General features: G+C 35.8%; 1 protein-coding gene across 5 annotated transcripts in view; it reads right to left on the reverse strand.

Annotated features, from left to right (window-relative positions):
• Nucleotides 1–224: 224 nt before the first annotated feature.
• The window catches only part of rnf213b (ring finger protein 213b), a 40,433-nt gene continuing 26,129 nt past the window's right edge, over nucleotides 225–14,528 (reverse strand). For 2 of the 5 annotated variants that reach the window (XM_060895761.1, XM_060895777.1), the window contains 17 exons: nucleotides 13,138–13,248; nucleotides 12,598–12,846; nucleotides 11,895–11,976; nucleotides 10,956–10,990; nucleotides 10,539–10,790; nucleotides 9,082–9,247; nucleotides 7,565–7,662; nucleotides 7,105–7,353; nucleotides 6,833–6,965; nucleotides 6,640–6,723; nucleotides 6,285–6,465; nucleotides 5,997–6,198; nucleotides 5,314–5,394; nucleotides 4,947–5,144; nucleotides 3,175–3,264; nucleotides 1,669–1,844; nucleotides 225–947 (listed from right to left, as the gene is read on the reverse strand). In XM_060895761.1, coding sequence (XP_060751744.1) covers nucleotides 812–947; nucleotides 1,669–1,844; nucleotides 3,175–3,264; nucleotides 4,947–5,144; nucleotides 5,314–5,394; nucleotides 5,997–6,198; nucleotides 6,285–6,465; nucleotides 6,640–6,723; nucleotides 6,833–6,965; nucleotides 7,105–7,353; nucleotides 7,565–7,662; nucleotides 9,082–9,247; nucleotides 10,539–10,790; nucleotides 10,956–10,990; nucleotides 11,895–11,976; nucleotides 12,598–12,846; nucleotides 13,138–13,248 — 2,523 coding nt within the window. In that variant the 3' untranslated portion in view covers nucleotides 225–811. Of the gene's footprint in view, nucleotides 948–1,668; nucleotides 1,845–3,174; nucleotides 3,265–4,946; nucleotides 5,145–5,313; nucleotides 5,395–5,996; nucleotides 6,199–6,284; nucleotides 6,466–6,639; nucleotides 6,724–6,832; nucleotides 6,966–7,104; nucleotides 7,354–7,564; nucleotides 7,663–8,867; nucleotides 8,959–9,081; nucleotides 9,248–10,538; nucleotides 10,791–10,955; nucleotides 10,991–11,894; nucleotides 11,977–12,597; nucleotides 12,847–13,137; nucleotides 13,249–14,528 lie in introns of those variants that run through there. The other 3 variants (XM_060895769.1, XM_060895786.1, XM_060895794.1) reach the window with 2 other exon arrangements.

Raw genomic sequence — 14,528 nt, forward strand, 5'->3', positions numbered from 1 at the left:
AAATAATAATAATAAATAAAAAAATTATTATTATTATTATTATTTATATTATTATTATTTATATATATATATATATATATATATATATATATATATATATATATATATATAAAATTATAATAATAATAATAATAATAATAAATCACTAATAATGACTTTTTTTATTGTCTTACTTAAAATATGTGATTTGTAAAATATTTGTATAAACCAAAATATGATCAGAATCAGAATCAGAATCAGGTTTATTGGGTTTGTTTACACACACAAGGAATAAGGTTCCAGCTGTTGGTAATAAAACAACTTAAAAGGAGGAAAGGCATGTTTATGGGGAAAGAATCTGAACTTTATTTCCGCTACAATTAGGACAGAATTAAGAAAGTGGAAATTACAGAAAGATTTAGAATTTATTAACGACAAGCTTCTCGTTATTTGGCAGCTACTAATGGCTTTGACATCAACTGTGTTACTGTCACAATAATTGTAGGCACATAAAATGAAGCAGGTGCTTGACTGAGAGAAAATATCAAAAATGAAACAAGTTCCTCAAAATGTCTTCTCTCTCTGATTGTGTCTGTGCGAGATCAATTTTCATCATTAATCTGAACATACAAACATATTCGAATGCATAATTGTAAAACAATAAATGGTACTGAGTCATTCAAGAAGTGCTCTGGAATGAATTCACATTCAGACCCTGAGACTATTTACATGAGAAAGTCAGTGGGTAAAGAGAGAGGGAACATAAAACCTTAGGGTTTGTCGTTTACAGTAGATCTATGCATAACAATGGGATGGATTTTGAGGGACACAATCATCTCTTGAACTTTACTGCAAGCCTCCAGACCTCTGCACTTTTGCTCAGACAGATCTCATCTGAAAGATTGTCTAGTCCAGGCATGACAGGGGCTCCTTTTTCTTCCAAATGTAATTCCAGGGTGTATTTGATGCTGGAAAAAAGGACAGAATTGGGGGAGGATCAACAGTTAGCATTGCAATCCATTGTTCATGGCACACGCATTCCCTTTTTTTCTGTCTGGCCAGCTGCCTACTTGGGAGGTGTCTCAGGGAGGCACGGACTGACAGATGGAAGCCTGGAGGGGTCATAGTGTGGCTCTGTGTAGTCAAAAGGCCTCTGATTCCCAAGGGACCACAAGGTGGTGAAGCCTTCTTAGCTCTAAGCAGGAACAAAAGCTTAAAGGCACTTTTTACTCTGTTGTGAAGTTCCAGTTATTGTTAAGAAAAGTTCTTAAAATTTGGTGGCACACTCCGGCAATAAATGCAATGAGAATGCTTTCTCTCTTTAAGCGCCACCTCTGTTTACCAGATCAGAGTGCCTTTAATGTTTTTAATACTTTATATACACATAAGGTGTAAACATATATATCAATCTCTCATTGTGTTTAGATTGTAAGCTGTGTTAAACCTGATTGTCATTCAATATTGGTTTTGAATCAGAAAACAATGGCTGTTATTCAACTCTGCCTACAGTATGTAAGTAGAACCCCTTAGCTGATGCCAGATGTGAATGGCATATAAACAGTGAACATAACCATATGTGGCCAATAAATACTTTATGGTTCACTTACCCAAATGGTGTCAGGGTTTTATGCTAAGAAAGAAGACAGACAAGTGAGTTGAAGAGCAGATAGACAAAAAATAAATACTCACTCCCAATTAGAACCGTATCTGTTCTCTGAGTTGATGTCCGTCTTCAAAAGCATGATCTCATGAAGCTCCAGGGTGAAATGTTCAACATTAGTGACGTTCAGGAACTCGTTCAATTCTTTCTGCATATCGGCAGAAAGTGTCTCTCTATACTCTTGAGAAAGTCTTGGGATAGGGTCCTATAGAGTGCCCCAGTTAAAGCAAAAATGTTTCAAAAATATTAGATAGATGTTAGAGTATTACTTGCATAGATTATTGTACATACATGGATTTATACATGGCAAGGCAAGTTTATTTGTATAGCACATTTCATACACAGAGGTCATTCAAAGTGCTTTACATAGAAATTAGAAAACAGTTTATAAGAGAGAAAAATATATATATATATAGTCTGATTGGTTTATATTCAATTAGCATATCTGTAATGTATTTCGGTCCTAAGCCACGAAGTGATTTATAAACGAGTAACAATACTTTAAAATCTATTCTAAATGTAACTGGAAACCAGTGTAAGGACCTGAGGACTGGAGTGATGTGCTCAGATTTTTTTGGTTATTAGAGAAATTAGAGAACATTTGAGAACATTAGAGAAATGTTCCCCTGAAGACTAATGATATTCACTTGATGACACAACAACCAAAATACCACTACAGTCCTCATTCCAGCAGGCTAAAACCCGAGGTCAAATGGCTTAACTCTGCAGACTGGGACACATGTTTTAAACAAAAGCCTGGCACACTCTGGCGAACACTTTCTCTGGATTTACGACACACAGCTTGTGTCTCTATTCCCAATTCAGGGTCAGCTTAGGTCAAAAGTCAGCGAGTGAAATTTGGGACGACCTTAAATGGATGAGCAGAAGGTAGCTTAAATAGGGTTTTCAAATTCAAATATGATTTTGGTCTGAATACCAATACACACAATTCACCCAAGCTGCAATGTGTTGTTTTACACATATTTAAATTGTTTCAGCTATTAATGTAAGTAATAGATAGAAGTGCATATATAATCTTATGTACTTTTAGGATATTCTATTCAAGATGGAGAACAGCACAATGAGAAATCGTACTAGGGTGATGCAGGAAAAATGCAGAAAGAAGAAGAAATCCCCTGAAGCTTTTTTTTCTAGATAAAATAGTTGATTATGCTTCGCAATACTTTACACAATGCTACATTGCTCATGTGCACTTATAAAGAGGAAGCTTTTACTAAGAAAAAAAAACCTGAATATAGCATGCCTCAATCATCTTTCAGTCATTTCTCTATGTGAATTTATTTCTTGATGAATTACCTTTTATATGTTATTAATCCAATTCACTCCTAGTAGTGCAGCATCCATTTTTTTAATGCTGAGCATGTTATGAATATGAAGCACATGAACTAAACTGTTATATCTGTAGCACACTGCAAAATGCATTCCATCCTCAACAATATAATATATAACTGTTTCGACCTGGGTGTGTTTATCAGTGTGGATGTAGGAGTGGGAGTGGTGTTGGAGGAATATACCTGTCCACTCCTCAGCTTCAGCTCACTCTTCCAACAGGTCAGCAGCTGCCATGTGGCTGTACATTGATCCAGTCTAATATCTGCCAGAGCCTAAGAACACAAACACATACACAAGAGTGACATTTTATTTGTGCACACTAAAAAATCATTGAAACAAAATTGAAACTTGGCCAAATCAACCAAAACGTCTTTACAGATTCTAAGGCTGCAGTACAGGTTTTGCACATTCACTGGGCACTTTTTTAGGAACACCTGTACACCTGCCCTTCACACAATTATTATGATTAGCCAATCATGTAACAGCAGTGCAAAGTGTGAAATCATGAAGATTGACACGTTTTCAGAGAAACACCGCTAATAGGCCCCAAACCCACAATAACATTCCTTTCTTTAATTCACACTTAAGACAAAGTAAGCTGATCACAATACGAAGTAAACCAAACATGAATATGTGGAAAAAAATATGCAGCAATGACTTGACCAAGACGAATACAAAAGGGAAGGTATAAATAGAGATAATGAGAAACAGGTGACACTTGTGGCTACATGGCACGGCATTAAAGAAACTGTATCAATACACCTGCCCCCCTCTGGTGGTCTGGCAGGGAATTGTCCCAGTAGTTCCTGACACAAATTTTAGTCAAGAGCTTCAATTTATATTCTGATCTCCGTGATTTGCTGCAAAATGGACTGGTCTGAGTATTTCAGAAACTGCTGATCTCTTGGGATTTTCATGCAAGACAGACTCTATAGTCTACACAGAGTGGTGAATAAACCAAAAACACATCCAGTAAGTTCAGTTGGAGGTGGAAATGCCTTGTGAAGGAGAGGGGTCAAATAAACAGTCAGAATAATGTGAACTCACAGGAAGGCTACAGTAAAGTACATTACATAATGTAAACACATTACATATGGTGAGTAGAAAAGCATCCCAGAATGTACAACATATCAAATCATGAGAGGGCTACTACAGTACAAGGCCACATCAGGATTCACATCTGTCAGCCAAGAACAGGAATCAGAAAGTGGGCAGGAAGTGGGCACAGACTCACAATATGTGACAGCTCAACAGGTAAATGCCCTTTAACTCCATCTTTAACTCCAGCTTAGAACACAAATACAAATTTCAGTCAAATTTCAGTTAATATATTTTTTTATCACTTTAGCTTTAAAATTCTTTTCTGGAACGATGCCATATATAAAAAAGTGTCTCTACAAAGAAAGTGACTAAATGCAGCCTGTTTCCTGTTTAAACGAACATGAAGGAATTTATTTTAATAGTCTTTACTGCTACTTAAATTCAACATTTTGGAGGATTTTAAGCATTATAATTTGTATTATATGTATTAAATGTATTATATTGTATAATATTAACCAATAACAATGTCATAAGGATTTTAAACCAGTGAGACTTAAGATTTTAAGTACACTATTACAAGGTAGATGTTTTAATATTATTAAAATCATTTAAACGTGAATCATTTAATTTTTTTATATCAAGTTTTTTAACAAGAAATAAATGTAATTACATTATTGATTAATTGATTGATTGATCAATTGGTTGTTTTATTTACTGATCGATTGATTGGTTGAATTATTGATTGTTTGAATTATTGATTGATTGATTGATTGATTGATTGGTTGGTTGGTTGATTGATTGGTTTATTGATTGATTTAATTATTGATTGGTTGATTGGTTGATTGATTGAAAAGGAAGCATTGCAAGTAAGAGTTTGAAACTGTGAACGCATTATCAGCAGCGTAATCCTGACCTTGGCTACACTGCTGGAAATGTGTTGCTTCATCTTGAGAGAGTCATGAAGATAGGACAGTAGTTGGGATTTTGGAAGTCCTCCAGTTTTACCCAGGAAACGCAGGCCAATCTCCAGAGCATATACAGCGTCACACACATCAGTGAAGGAGCGCAGCACTGTTCTTATCGAGCTGCATACTGAGCTCTTCAGCGGTTCCTGATAAGGCGAAAAGGAGATATACTGTAACATTCGATATGTCTACAAATTGTTTCAGCAGTTGTAGAAGTAATTTGGAACAAACTAAATTCAGTCAGTTTATCTAAGCTTAAGATAGAAATGTGAAATACTCAGTGATTAGTTGTAGTAAGTGGTAGTAAGTGTTCACCTGGGGTATCTTGCATCTGACGTCTTTCAAAACTGTTGAAAAATCCTGATGATATCTCTTCAGATACTTTTCAGTTTCCTGCTATAGTTAAACAAATACTATTAACAAATCAACAGCATTCATTTTAAATTAAATCATTTAAATTTGTTGAAGTTTGTACAATATAAGCATTGGCATTTAGTCAACACTATATGGCAAAAACTATGCTCTAGCCATCATTGCACCTTTTTAAAATGAACAACAATTTAATCTTCCTCAAATAATTTAATATATTTGACTACAACTCTGATGTGGCGTGCGAAAGTTGGAAAAAGTAAATCATAAGCTCCAGTTTAAATGGATTAACTCTAGGCATATAGAATTATATGTTTATATTTAGCTTTTAGAGGATCATTTAGTGTGGGTATTTATTTTACCTGAATCATTTATACATAATCTAAAATGATAACATAAAACGTGAAACAAAATCTGCTTTTTGTTCATTTATAACAAAATAAAATGGAAAACAAAATCCTAAATGGACTGACAGTCTAATTTTGATAAATATTTGTGCTCTCAATATTGATCAAAATCAAAATAATCAATGAACAGGATTTTAAGCCATTATTTTAATCTGTGATTTAATGTTAATAAGGCATTAAAAGCATGCTGTAACAGATTAGTATATAGTTTAGTTTACTAACTGTTTGGATGCGTGGCTTTCCAGCTAAGAAACGTCTGTGAAGTTGTTTCTGAATAGCCTGCAGGTCGTAGTTACTGGCAGTTTGTTTACCCTTCACCAGTGTGTAGTGGCAGTGAGCTAACACCAGGGGCAGAAACTCCTTCTCTGGGTGGCACAGTGCCAGCTGGCTCTCAGATAATTCCCCAACAGGAACACTGTAGTCACTGCAGGACACAAGTACAGGTCTTTATCAACAAGCAGAGTGAAATTTAGGTCATAACAAGACTTTAATCTTTACACCCAGACACACCTGTCTTCCTTATGACTGAGTTTCTGAGCTTCTCGAACCAGGCTGTTGTGAGTTTCTGACAGCTGGTCGATAAGAGCTTGGAGACAAGAGCCAGGTCCATGATGGCTCAGGCAGAGAAACTGACTAGGACTGTCCATGGTTATGTCCTTCGCACACAGTTCGGGATCCACACCTGCAGCCGCTAACACACACCAAACATATGCAAGCTTAGCACACTCCATCACAAGTCCAACAACAACAAAGTCATTTGGCTTAATTCAAGATATGGAGCATATCCCAAGAAATACACACACACACACACACACACACACACAAAACAGTGCTGACCGTTCAGTGTTAAGTGGCTAACACTTACTGTTATTAGCTAGCTCCATTCTGAGATGGTTCCACACCCTAAAGAAGATCTGTAGCCTTTTTTTGAGTGTATTGCTCCGGAGTCCTATTAACACGTGATTATAAAAGATAATTTTTGGTACTTACAAAAACTGTATCAAATTAATTTATATAGATTTAGAATTGTTATAATATTCTTATAACAAGAATAGAACCTGCAGGAATGTTGTTAAGCAGTTCTTTGATGGATGTGGAGTGTGTCTCAGCGTCTGTCTGCACTATTCGTATCAGATCTGACAACAGGGCTGCCAGGTCAGGCAGACAAGCCAGGTGTCTTATGTACTGCACCTGTCACACAAACACAAAAACTGCTAAATTAAAACAACATTAACCCTAAACCCTGAGTTTATATTAAAGGTCATACCTCTAGAATTAATTGAATCCAAATCCTTCATATTTTAATCCTAAATATTCAGACACTACTTACTTTTATGAGAAACAGCGAAAGGAGAGAAACTTGTTTCTCTGCCTGCTTTTGAGCAATAAGCTGGGAAAGATGTTCCACAGTCAGGATGTCTGGAGGTGTCCAGAAAGACGCATGATGGGTAGCACATTCAGATGGGAGAGAAAGGAGGGAACGGGGGTCTCCTTTTAACATCTTCATCAGGGCGTTACTGGACAGCTTATCATCAGCTGCAACCTGCTCCTGAGCTTCCTGTAAATGCCTGTTCAAATCCTAAAAACAGAAAGAAAACAGAGAGCATGCCTTAGATATGCAGAGCGAGAGACAGATCATAGATCTTCATTGTTCTTGTCATGATTTCATGAGCATGTCACTCATTTTTTCGTATGCAATTCAAATTTACCAAAAATATCTATTACCAGCAACCATAATCCAGCCATAATAATACAGCTAGAACAGATCTATGTGATCCCTGTGAACTGACCTGTAGAATCGGATTGATGACTGTATTGCAAACCTGCCTCTCCCACTGCTCTCGGGCATGTCGATCAGACCATTCTGCTGCCCCCTGCTGGCTATGAACTGGTAAAGATTAAAAACTGGTGTGAATGTACATAGAATTGAAATAACTTTCAAGCATCACATGCAGTATTTCCAAAGAAACCTACATGCGCATTTGCATTAACAGCATTCAGCAGACACCCATATCCAGAATAATTTACAGTGTGCTCTGTTGTTTTTATTAAAATCCTCCTAACGCTAATTCAACAAGTCAGGCCATACTGGGGTCAGTGCATCATTAAAACAAGATGCACACTACAGGGTTGTTCTGGCTAATATGATGTATTGCTCTATAATCTGTGTTTCGGGGTTATTCGCAAAGAATAACTGTATTAATAACTTTACATTCAAAGGAGGTAAAGGCAATTATATGATTTCTGCATGTGATAATTGTTATTTATCGCTGTGGTAAGTCATGCAAGAGTATACCTAAAACTGAAACTTAAGCAGAAGCACATTAAAATGCTCAAAAACTGTCCTTTATGATATAAAGTGTAAAATTTTAGAGATTGTTCAAACTACAGACATCTGCTGTATATGTTCCATAATCTAACTTCACAGCTAAAAAACTCTTTTGAGAAACATTACTTTAATTCAATTTTCTTAAAATTCTGTTCCAAAAATAATGCTTGCTCAAACTGGTGAAACTAACCTAATGCAAACTATTGCCATATATATATATATATACAGTATATATATACTCCTCCATATATACTCCTACTCCCACAAATATGGTCATATTTGTTGTTCTGTTCAGTTCTTTCCAGAGTTCAGTAAATCACACTACGGACACAAAATTATCTATGTGCATAAAAACCCGTTGTTGTTGTTGCTGTTCTTTTGGCTGCTCCCTGTTTGGGGTCGCCACAGTGGATCACTGGGTCCGCATATTTAGTTTGGCACGTTTTGGGCCAGATGCAATTCCTGATGCAACCCTCCTATTTTTATCCGGGTTTGGGTCCGGCACTGAGAGTTAACTCATAAGTGGCTGGGTTAGCTCTCTGCCTGGGAATCACACCCATTCCGCAATGAGAGCATGGGATATTCTGTGATATTCTGCATCTTTAAACAGAAACTATCACCCATTTACATCCCTTGATTTGGGATTGGGTAATTATGGACATTTGGGCCTCTCCAGGTTAGTGTATATAAGCCATGCTAGTCACAGACATCACAACACAAAGCCTCGCTATTGACTTTGCCATTGACTGTTTATCATTCCTTACCTGTCTATAGCCTCTGTCCTCCACCATTCTTCATACTTGAGATACTAATTACTGTGTGATTGGGGATTCTTCAGTAAGCATATGAAACTACCTTGCATTTGTGACAAGTAAAGTGGCAGTTAACATTTCTGGAATGTTCTTTTCAGTTTGCATATGATGACCAGAGTGGCATTTCATTTACTATTTTATATGTACTATGGATTTTCTCACAGACCTGTGGGGGGCTGTACTGAGTTGTTGAGGATCAGATGAACCACGATAGCTACATCATCCCAGTTCAGATTCAGAGTCTTCCCCAGATTCTCCATGTCCTTTTCAAGATGGCGCCATAGAAACTCTTGGACATCGTGTACAGTGGGGTGAATCATTGCTCTGATATCCTGCAAAGATTTATAAAAATTGTATATGAATATTGCGGTGATTATTTTTCAGCATGTACAGACTACACAATTTATTATTGTTGCAAAGGTGTCCATAAACATTTTTGGGTTCTTTTTCTTGTATCATGTTTAAACTCTTTATAGCTTGAACTAATGATGCTCATTAAATACACATTTGCACTCAATAAACCATTTGGGATCTGATGAAATCACAAGTTCATTTCATTAAATGTTTTGATTTACACATGTAATTAATGGTGCTTGCAAAGCAACATTCTTACTATTGTGCATACTCTTCCGGACAAAACTTTGGCGCGTTACTTATCCCACATCTTTTGTCCTAGACCCATGAATGAGGTGTCAAATTGACCGGCTCATTGAGGAGAGGTGTGCAATGACTTTTATAAGCGATCCGAGTACCGGTACAACCGGTACCGGGTCTCAAAGTGGCCTTTTTTCCCCATAGACTCCCATTATAAACTTTGGAGGTTTATAACTCGGCAAGCTTTCAAACTATCTATACCAAACACGGCCAGCTCCTTTAGGGTGATACTCTGAACAAAGTTTTAAATTGGTGTACCGACTGGCCTTCCGGTTGTGCCGCAGCCCCACCCCCAAAATATGCAAAATCAAAAAACCTTTTTACAACATGGACATGTAACATATCAAAACACTCAGAACAATGAGGGGAACTTCCTCACGTGTAATTTGATGAAGTCATGTGACGTCACGTGATTTCACGTGAAAATAAAAAATTTGCACAACATGGACATGTGACATATCAAAACACTCAGCACAATGCAAGCACCATTCACATTTTCTTCAGGAAATGTACGTTCTAGTTTAACCCTAAAATTCGCAATTCTGCAGTGGGCAATGTTGACTGCTGAATCATATCGGACTGTAACTGCAAAACAATTCTGAAATTCATTTCCAAATTAACCCAGATATGCTTTTTTTTTTTTTAGCAAATTACATGTAATTAAAAAATGGGCATACAGTCCCTACCTATGCAAGATTATTGAATAATGTATGTTTATTTATATATAATTTATCCAAGGTGACTCATTACAATGTGAAATAAAACTGAGTTCAAATCAGGAGATCAGAATCACCTTGCTTATATTACCTTAGATAAAAGTAACCTGAATATAGTAACTAGCATAAATATTATGTAAGTATAATATTTTTCAAAATTAGCATAATAACATTGATCAGTGTAATTGAGCTGGAGCTACATTTATTAAAGTATTTTAAAAGTTGAAAGAATGTGTATTAAACCTCAGTGTACCTGGTGATTGAGAGAGGATCCATGCAGCATGGCCAGATGAAGAAAGAGACGCAGTAAACTGGACTGGGCCATGGGAAGGTCTCTGTTTGGAGCTTCGGATCTGTGGGCAGCATCATTCAGAATATGGCCTGGCTGGGTGCGATCACCCAGAATGCCTTGGACTGGAGTGAATCCAGCTTCTGCTTTGTGGTTCTTACCACCAATAGGTACTCCACATGTGTCACACTTTCCTACAGTTGTTGGCTTCCCACACTAACAGAAGAAAAAATTATGTCTTTAGTACATTTTAAATGCTGTTTAATTCATAACTCACCTAAACTTTCCTTACAGAAAAATTTTAATTGACAGTTTATTTTTCTTTTTAAATAAATGTATATCATAAATCCTGTAGGCAATGATGGACAAAGTGCAGCTCACCTCACCAACCAAAGACAGGTGACCGTTTTTACAATCTGTAATTTTAAAGGAAAAAAAAAGACAGCATGTCACGACATATCTCCAAATCAACTACAAGTGATATTCACAATCAAAACTTTGGACATGCCTGACTGATCATATATTATCATAGTGATCATAATGGATTAATGCACATATGCACATATCAGAATCACATTCAAAATGTATTTATAATAAGCAATTTTACATAAACTTGTTTAAATTTCGTTCTTAAATTTTTTTCTTCAACAAATAATTTTCATTTAGAATGTAGGAGTGAGGAAAGTGGCTTATTTGGGAACTTTTCATAAATGAAGCATAGATTATGTTCCAATTAAGATGCATAAAAATAATAAACTAGTTTTGATTAAATTTGACAAAACAATTTATTACTGATGCGAATGTGTGCAGAAATATGGACTTTTTTTTCAATGTTTAGGTTCATGTTTGAACTCTTGAAAACACAAGTTCATTTCATTAAGTGTTTAGCTGGGCCATACTAACTGCTGAATCATGTCAGGCTGTCTCGTTTTATTAACTGCCAAACAATTCTGATTTTTATTTCTAAATTAACCCATATATGTGCATAGTCATTTATATTTTGAGCTAAATACATGTAATTTTAAAAAAGGGCATACAATCCCTACAATGCAAGATTCTTGAATAGCATGTTTATTTATATATCATTTATCCAAAGTGATCATTAATATGTGATATTAATAGTATTTATGTCTTCATAAATATTCTAAAACAATAGAATTTAGAATAGAATAGAATAGAAATAGAATAGAAAACAATAAACTTTTTTAAGTGTAGCAGTGCCCAAACTTTTCACTAGTGTGTGGACAAATGAACATCAATTTCAAGTGATGCAGATTTGAGCTGTTGTTCTATAACTCTTGGTTCCATTAAAAAACTTACAGTACTGCTTCAGGTTTCTTTCATTTAAACTCTTAATGACCATACTGGTGTTGTCATCTGGCATGGTGGGAAGAAAGGTTTCCTGGATGAAGAAAGATTTTCTGTGACTATTTCAGTAAATTTTTAGTTGTCGAAAAGTGAATTGTGTTTTGATGTAATAATATACTGTATATCATTGTAACAAGGATCTGTTTAAACATTACAACAATACAATACAATCAGTTCACTTTAATACAATATACACACTTATATATTTCATTTTTTATTTTTTTTTACAAACTTACTATGAAGACCTCCTGTAATGTTTCTTGGTTTTTGTTCATTTCAATTATTTCATTCTATCAGTGATTTTGTAATAAAAGTAACAACAACCTTCTTTGCACACAATATTTAAATCTTTTACATACAGTATCTGTGTTTAATAATTGGTGAAATTGAAAATCTAAATGTGTGCTGATTCAGAGGATAAAAATTAAATTTAATAACATATGTAAAGGAGGCTATATCTCAACTTATAGGTTATGTTGGACTATCAACTGCATGAACAGACAGCATTAGTATGTGACAGCATGACAGCATTAGTAGCATTACCAAGAAAATAAAAAAGTTTCATAATGACGATCTTATAAATTTAAATATTAGTTAGTTACTTACTTTCATATTGTTACATATTGTTCCCCATTGATTGATTAACATTTCTTACCCTCATAGTCTGTGGCCTAGAGGCAATGAGGTGGAGAGGATAGAAAATTCGACTTCCACTATGGAACACAGCGATGGCATGAACCAGGAGCTCCAGAAGAAGACGTCTCTTTGCTGATTCGTTTGCACGAACATGCATGCAAGACATGAGACCTCCGGATGGATTTGATAAAAGGCTGGTGCAGAGTTCACGCAGGTACCCTGACCCTGCTGTACTCTCCCTCACAATGTCCTTCAGCAGCTCTAACTCCTGTTGAGGAATCCAGAAAGTAAGAAAGCAGAATAAGACGTGCCTAGCAGTTTACAAATGGTGTCCTTTTATGTTTGTAATTTTATATGGTGAACTGTTTAAACCATCTGCAGTGTCATAAACATGTTATTATACTCTGTTATTATACTGTGTACAGCTGCTATACAGTGTAAACAAATGACTATTAGGACTAGCCTATCATACTTAATAAATTATTATGATGATGATCATGAGAATGTCACTGACAATAATGATTGTTACTATTATCTTTTTTTCTTTTAATATTTTTACCTCTGCTCCAGGGTGCATGGCTGGGACAGGTGACCCTATACGGCAGGTCACTTGTCTGAACAAGGCCAAAGCCAGAAGAACACTCTTCACAGACTCGGAATTGCTTACATTCTAGAGAAAAACACACACGTATAAATGTGTTAGGATTCAGAAAGCTTTGGTTTGTCCCAAACAAATCCCACTCACATAATGTGTTTAGAATGACAGGGTTGTAAAGCATTTCAGTATCTGGATCAAGCATGAAGACTAGAGGTCACTTAGCAATTTGTTGGAAGTTAACTTAAGCTGGAAAAAAATTCCAGTACAGCACATTCCTTTAGTATTCCTTCTAATGCCATGCCTACAGAACATGTGTGTGTTAGTCCTTAGTCTCAGCCTCAGATGTTATGTCTGTTTATGGCATAAAGTGCATCAGATGTATTTGGTACACTTTTCTGGCCAGAAGTTTCAGATTTTTAAAACCATGAGATACTGTACTACCATACATTCTAGTGAAGATACCATACATTCTAGTGAAGGTACCATACATTCTAGTGAAGGTACCATACATTCTAGTGAAGGTACCATACATTCTAGTGAAGGTACCATACATTCTAGTGAAGATACCATACATTCTAGTGAAGGTACCATACATTCTAGTGAAGGTACCATACATTCTAGTGAAGGTACCATACATTCTAGTGAAGATACCATACATTCTAGTGAAGGTACCATACATTCTAGTAAAGATACCATACACTATAGTAAAGATACCATACATTCTAGTGAGGGAACGATGCTCTCTGTTGAAGGTACGATGCATTCTAGTGAAGATACCATACATTCTAGTAAAGACACTATACATTCTATTGACACTACACATCTGAATTGTGAGGCTAGTATAAATAAATGCTTGTGCAAGATGGGATGTTTTCTGAATTGGTAGGCAATATGATTGACATTTTAACTGGTTAGATATTGGTGGCCATTTTTTTTACTTCTATCATTTATAAAAAATCCTCTGTGCCAGTATTTGACTAAATATGCAAACTATGTCCTGACCTAATAATGAACAAACCACAATAACAAATTGTTCATGAATGAAGCTGTTCATCAGCTAATCTACAGCCCCATTGACTATGTAAGTGCAATGATGAAATTAACAGTTGGATGCGTCAAAACTTCCTCCAGTTAAACACAAAACAGAAGTCATTGTATTCGGAAATAAAGATGAAACTCTCAAGGTTAACACACACCTTGACTCTAGGGGTCTAAAAACACAAAATAAAGTCAGAAATCTTGGTGTAATTTTAGAGTCTGAACTTAATTTCAGTGGCCATGTGAAAGCGATAAGCAAATCAGCTTACTACCATCTCAGAAATATAGCCAGAATTAGATGTTTTGTCTCAAGA

This window comes from Tachysurus vachellii, chromosome 2 (assembly GCF_030014155.1).
Source record: "Tachysurus vachellii isolate PV-2020 chromosome 2, HZAU_Pvac_v1, whole genome shotgun sequence".
NCBI lineage: Eukaryota > Metazoa > Chordata > Actinopteri > Siluriformes > Bagridae > Tachysurus > Tachysurus vachellii.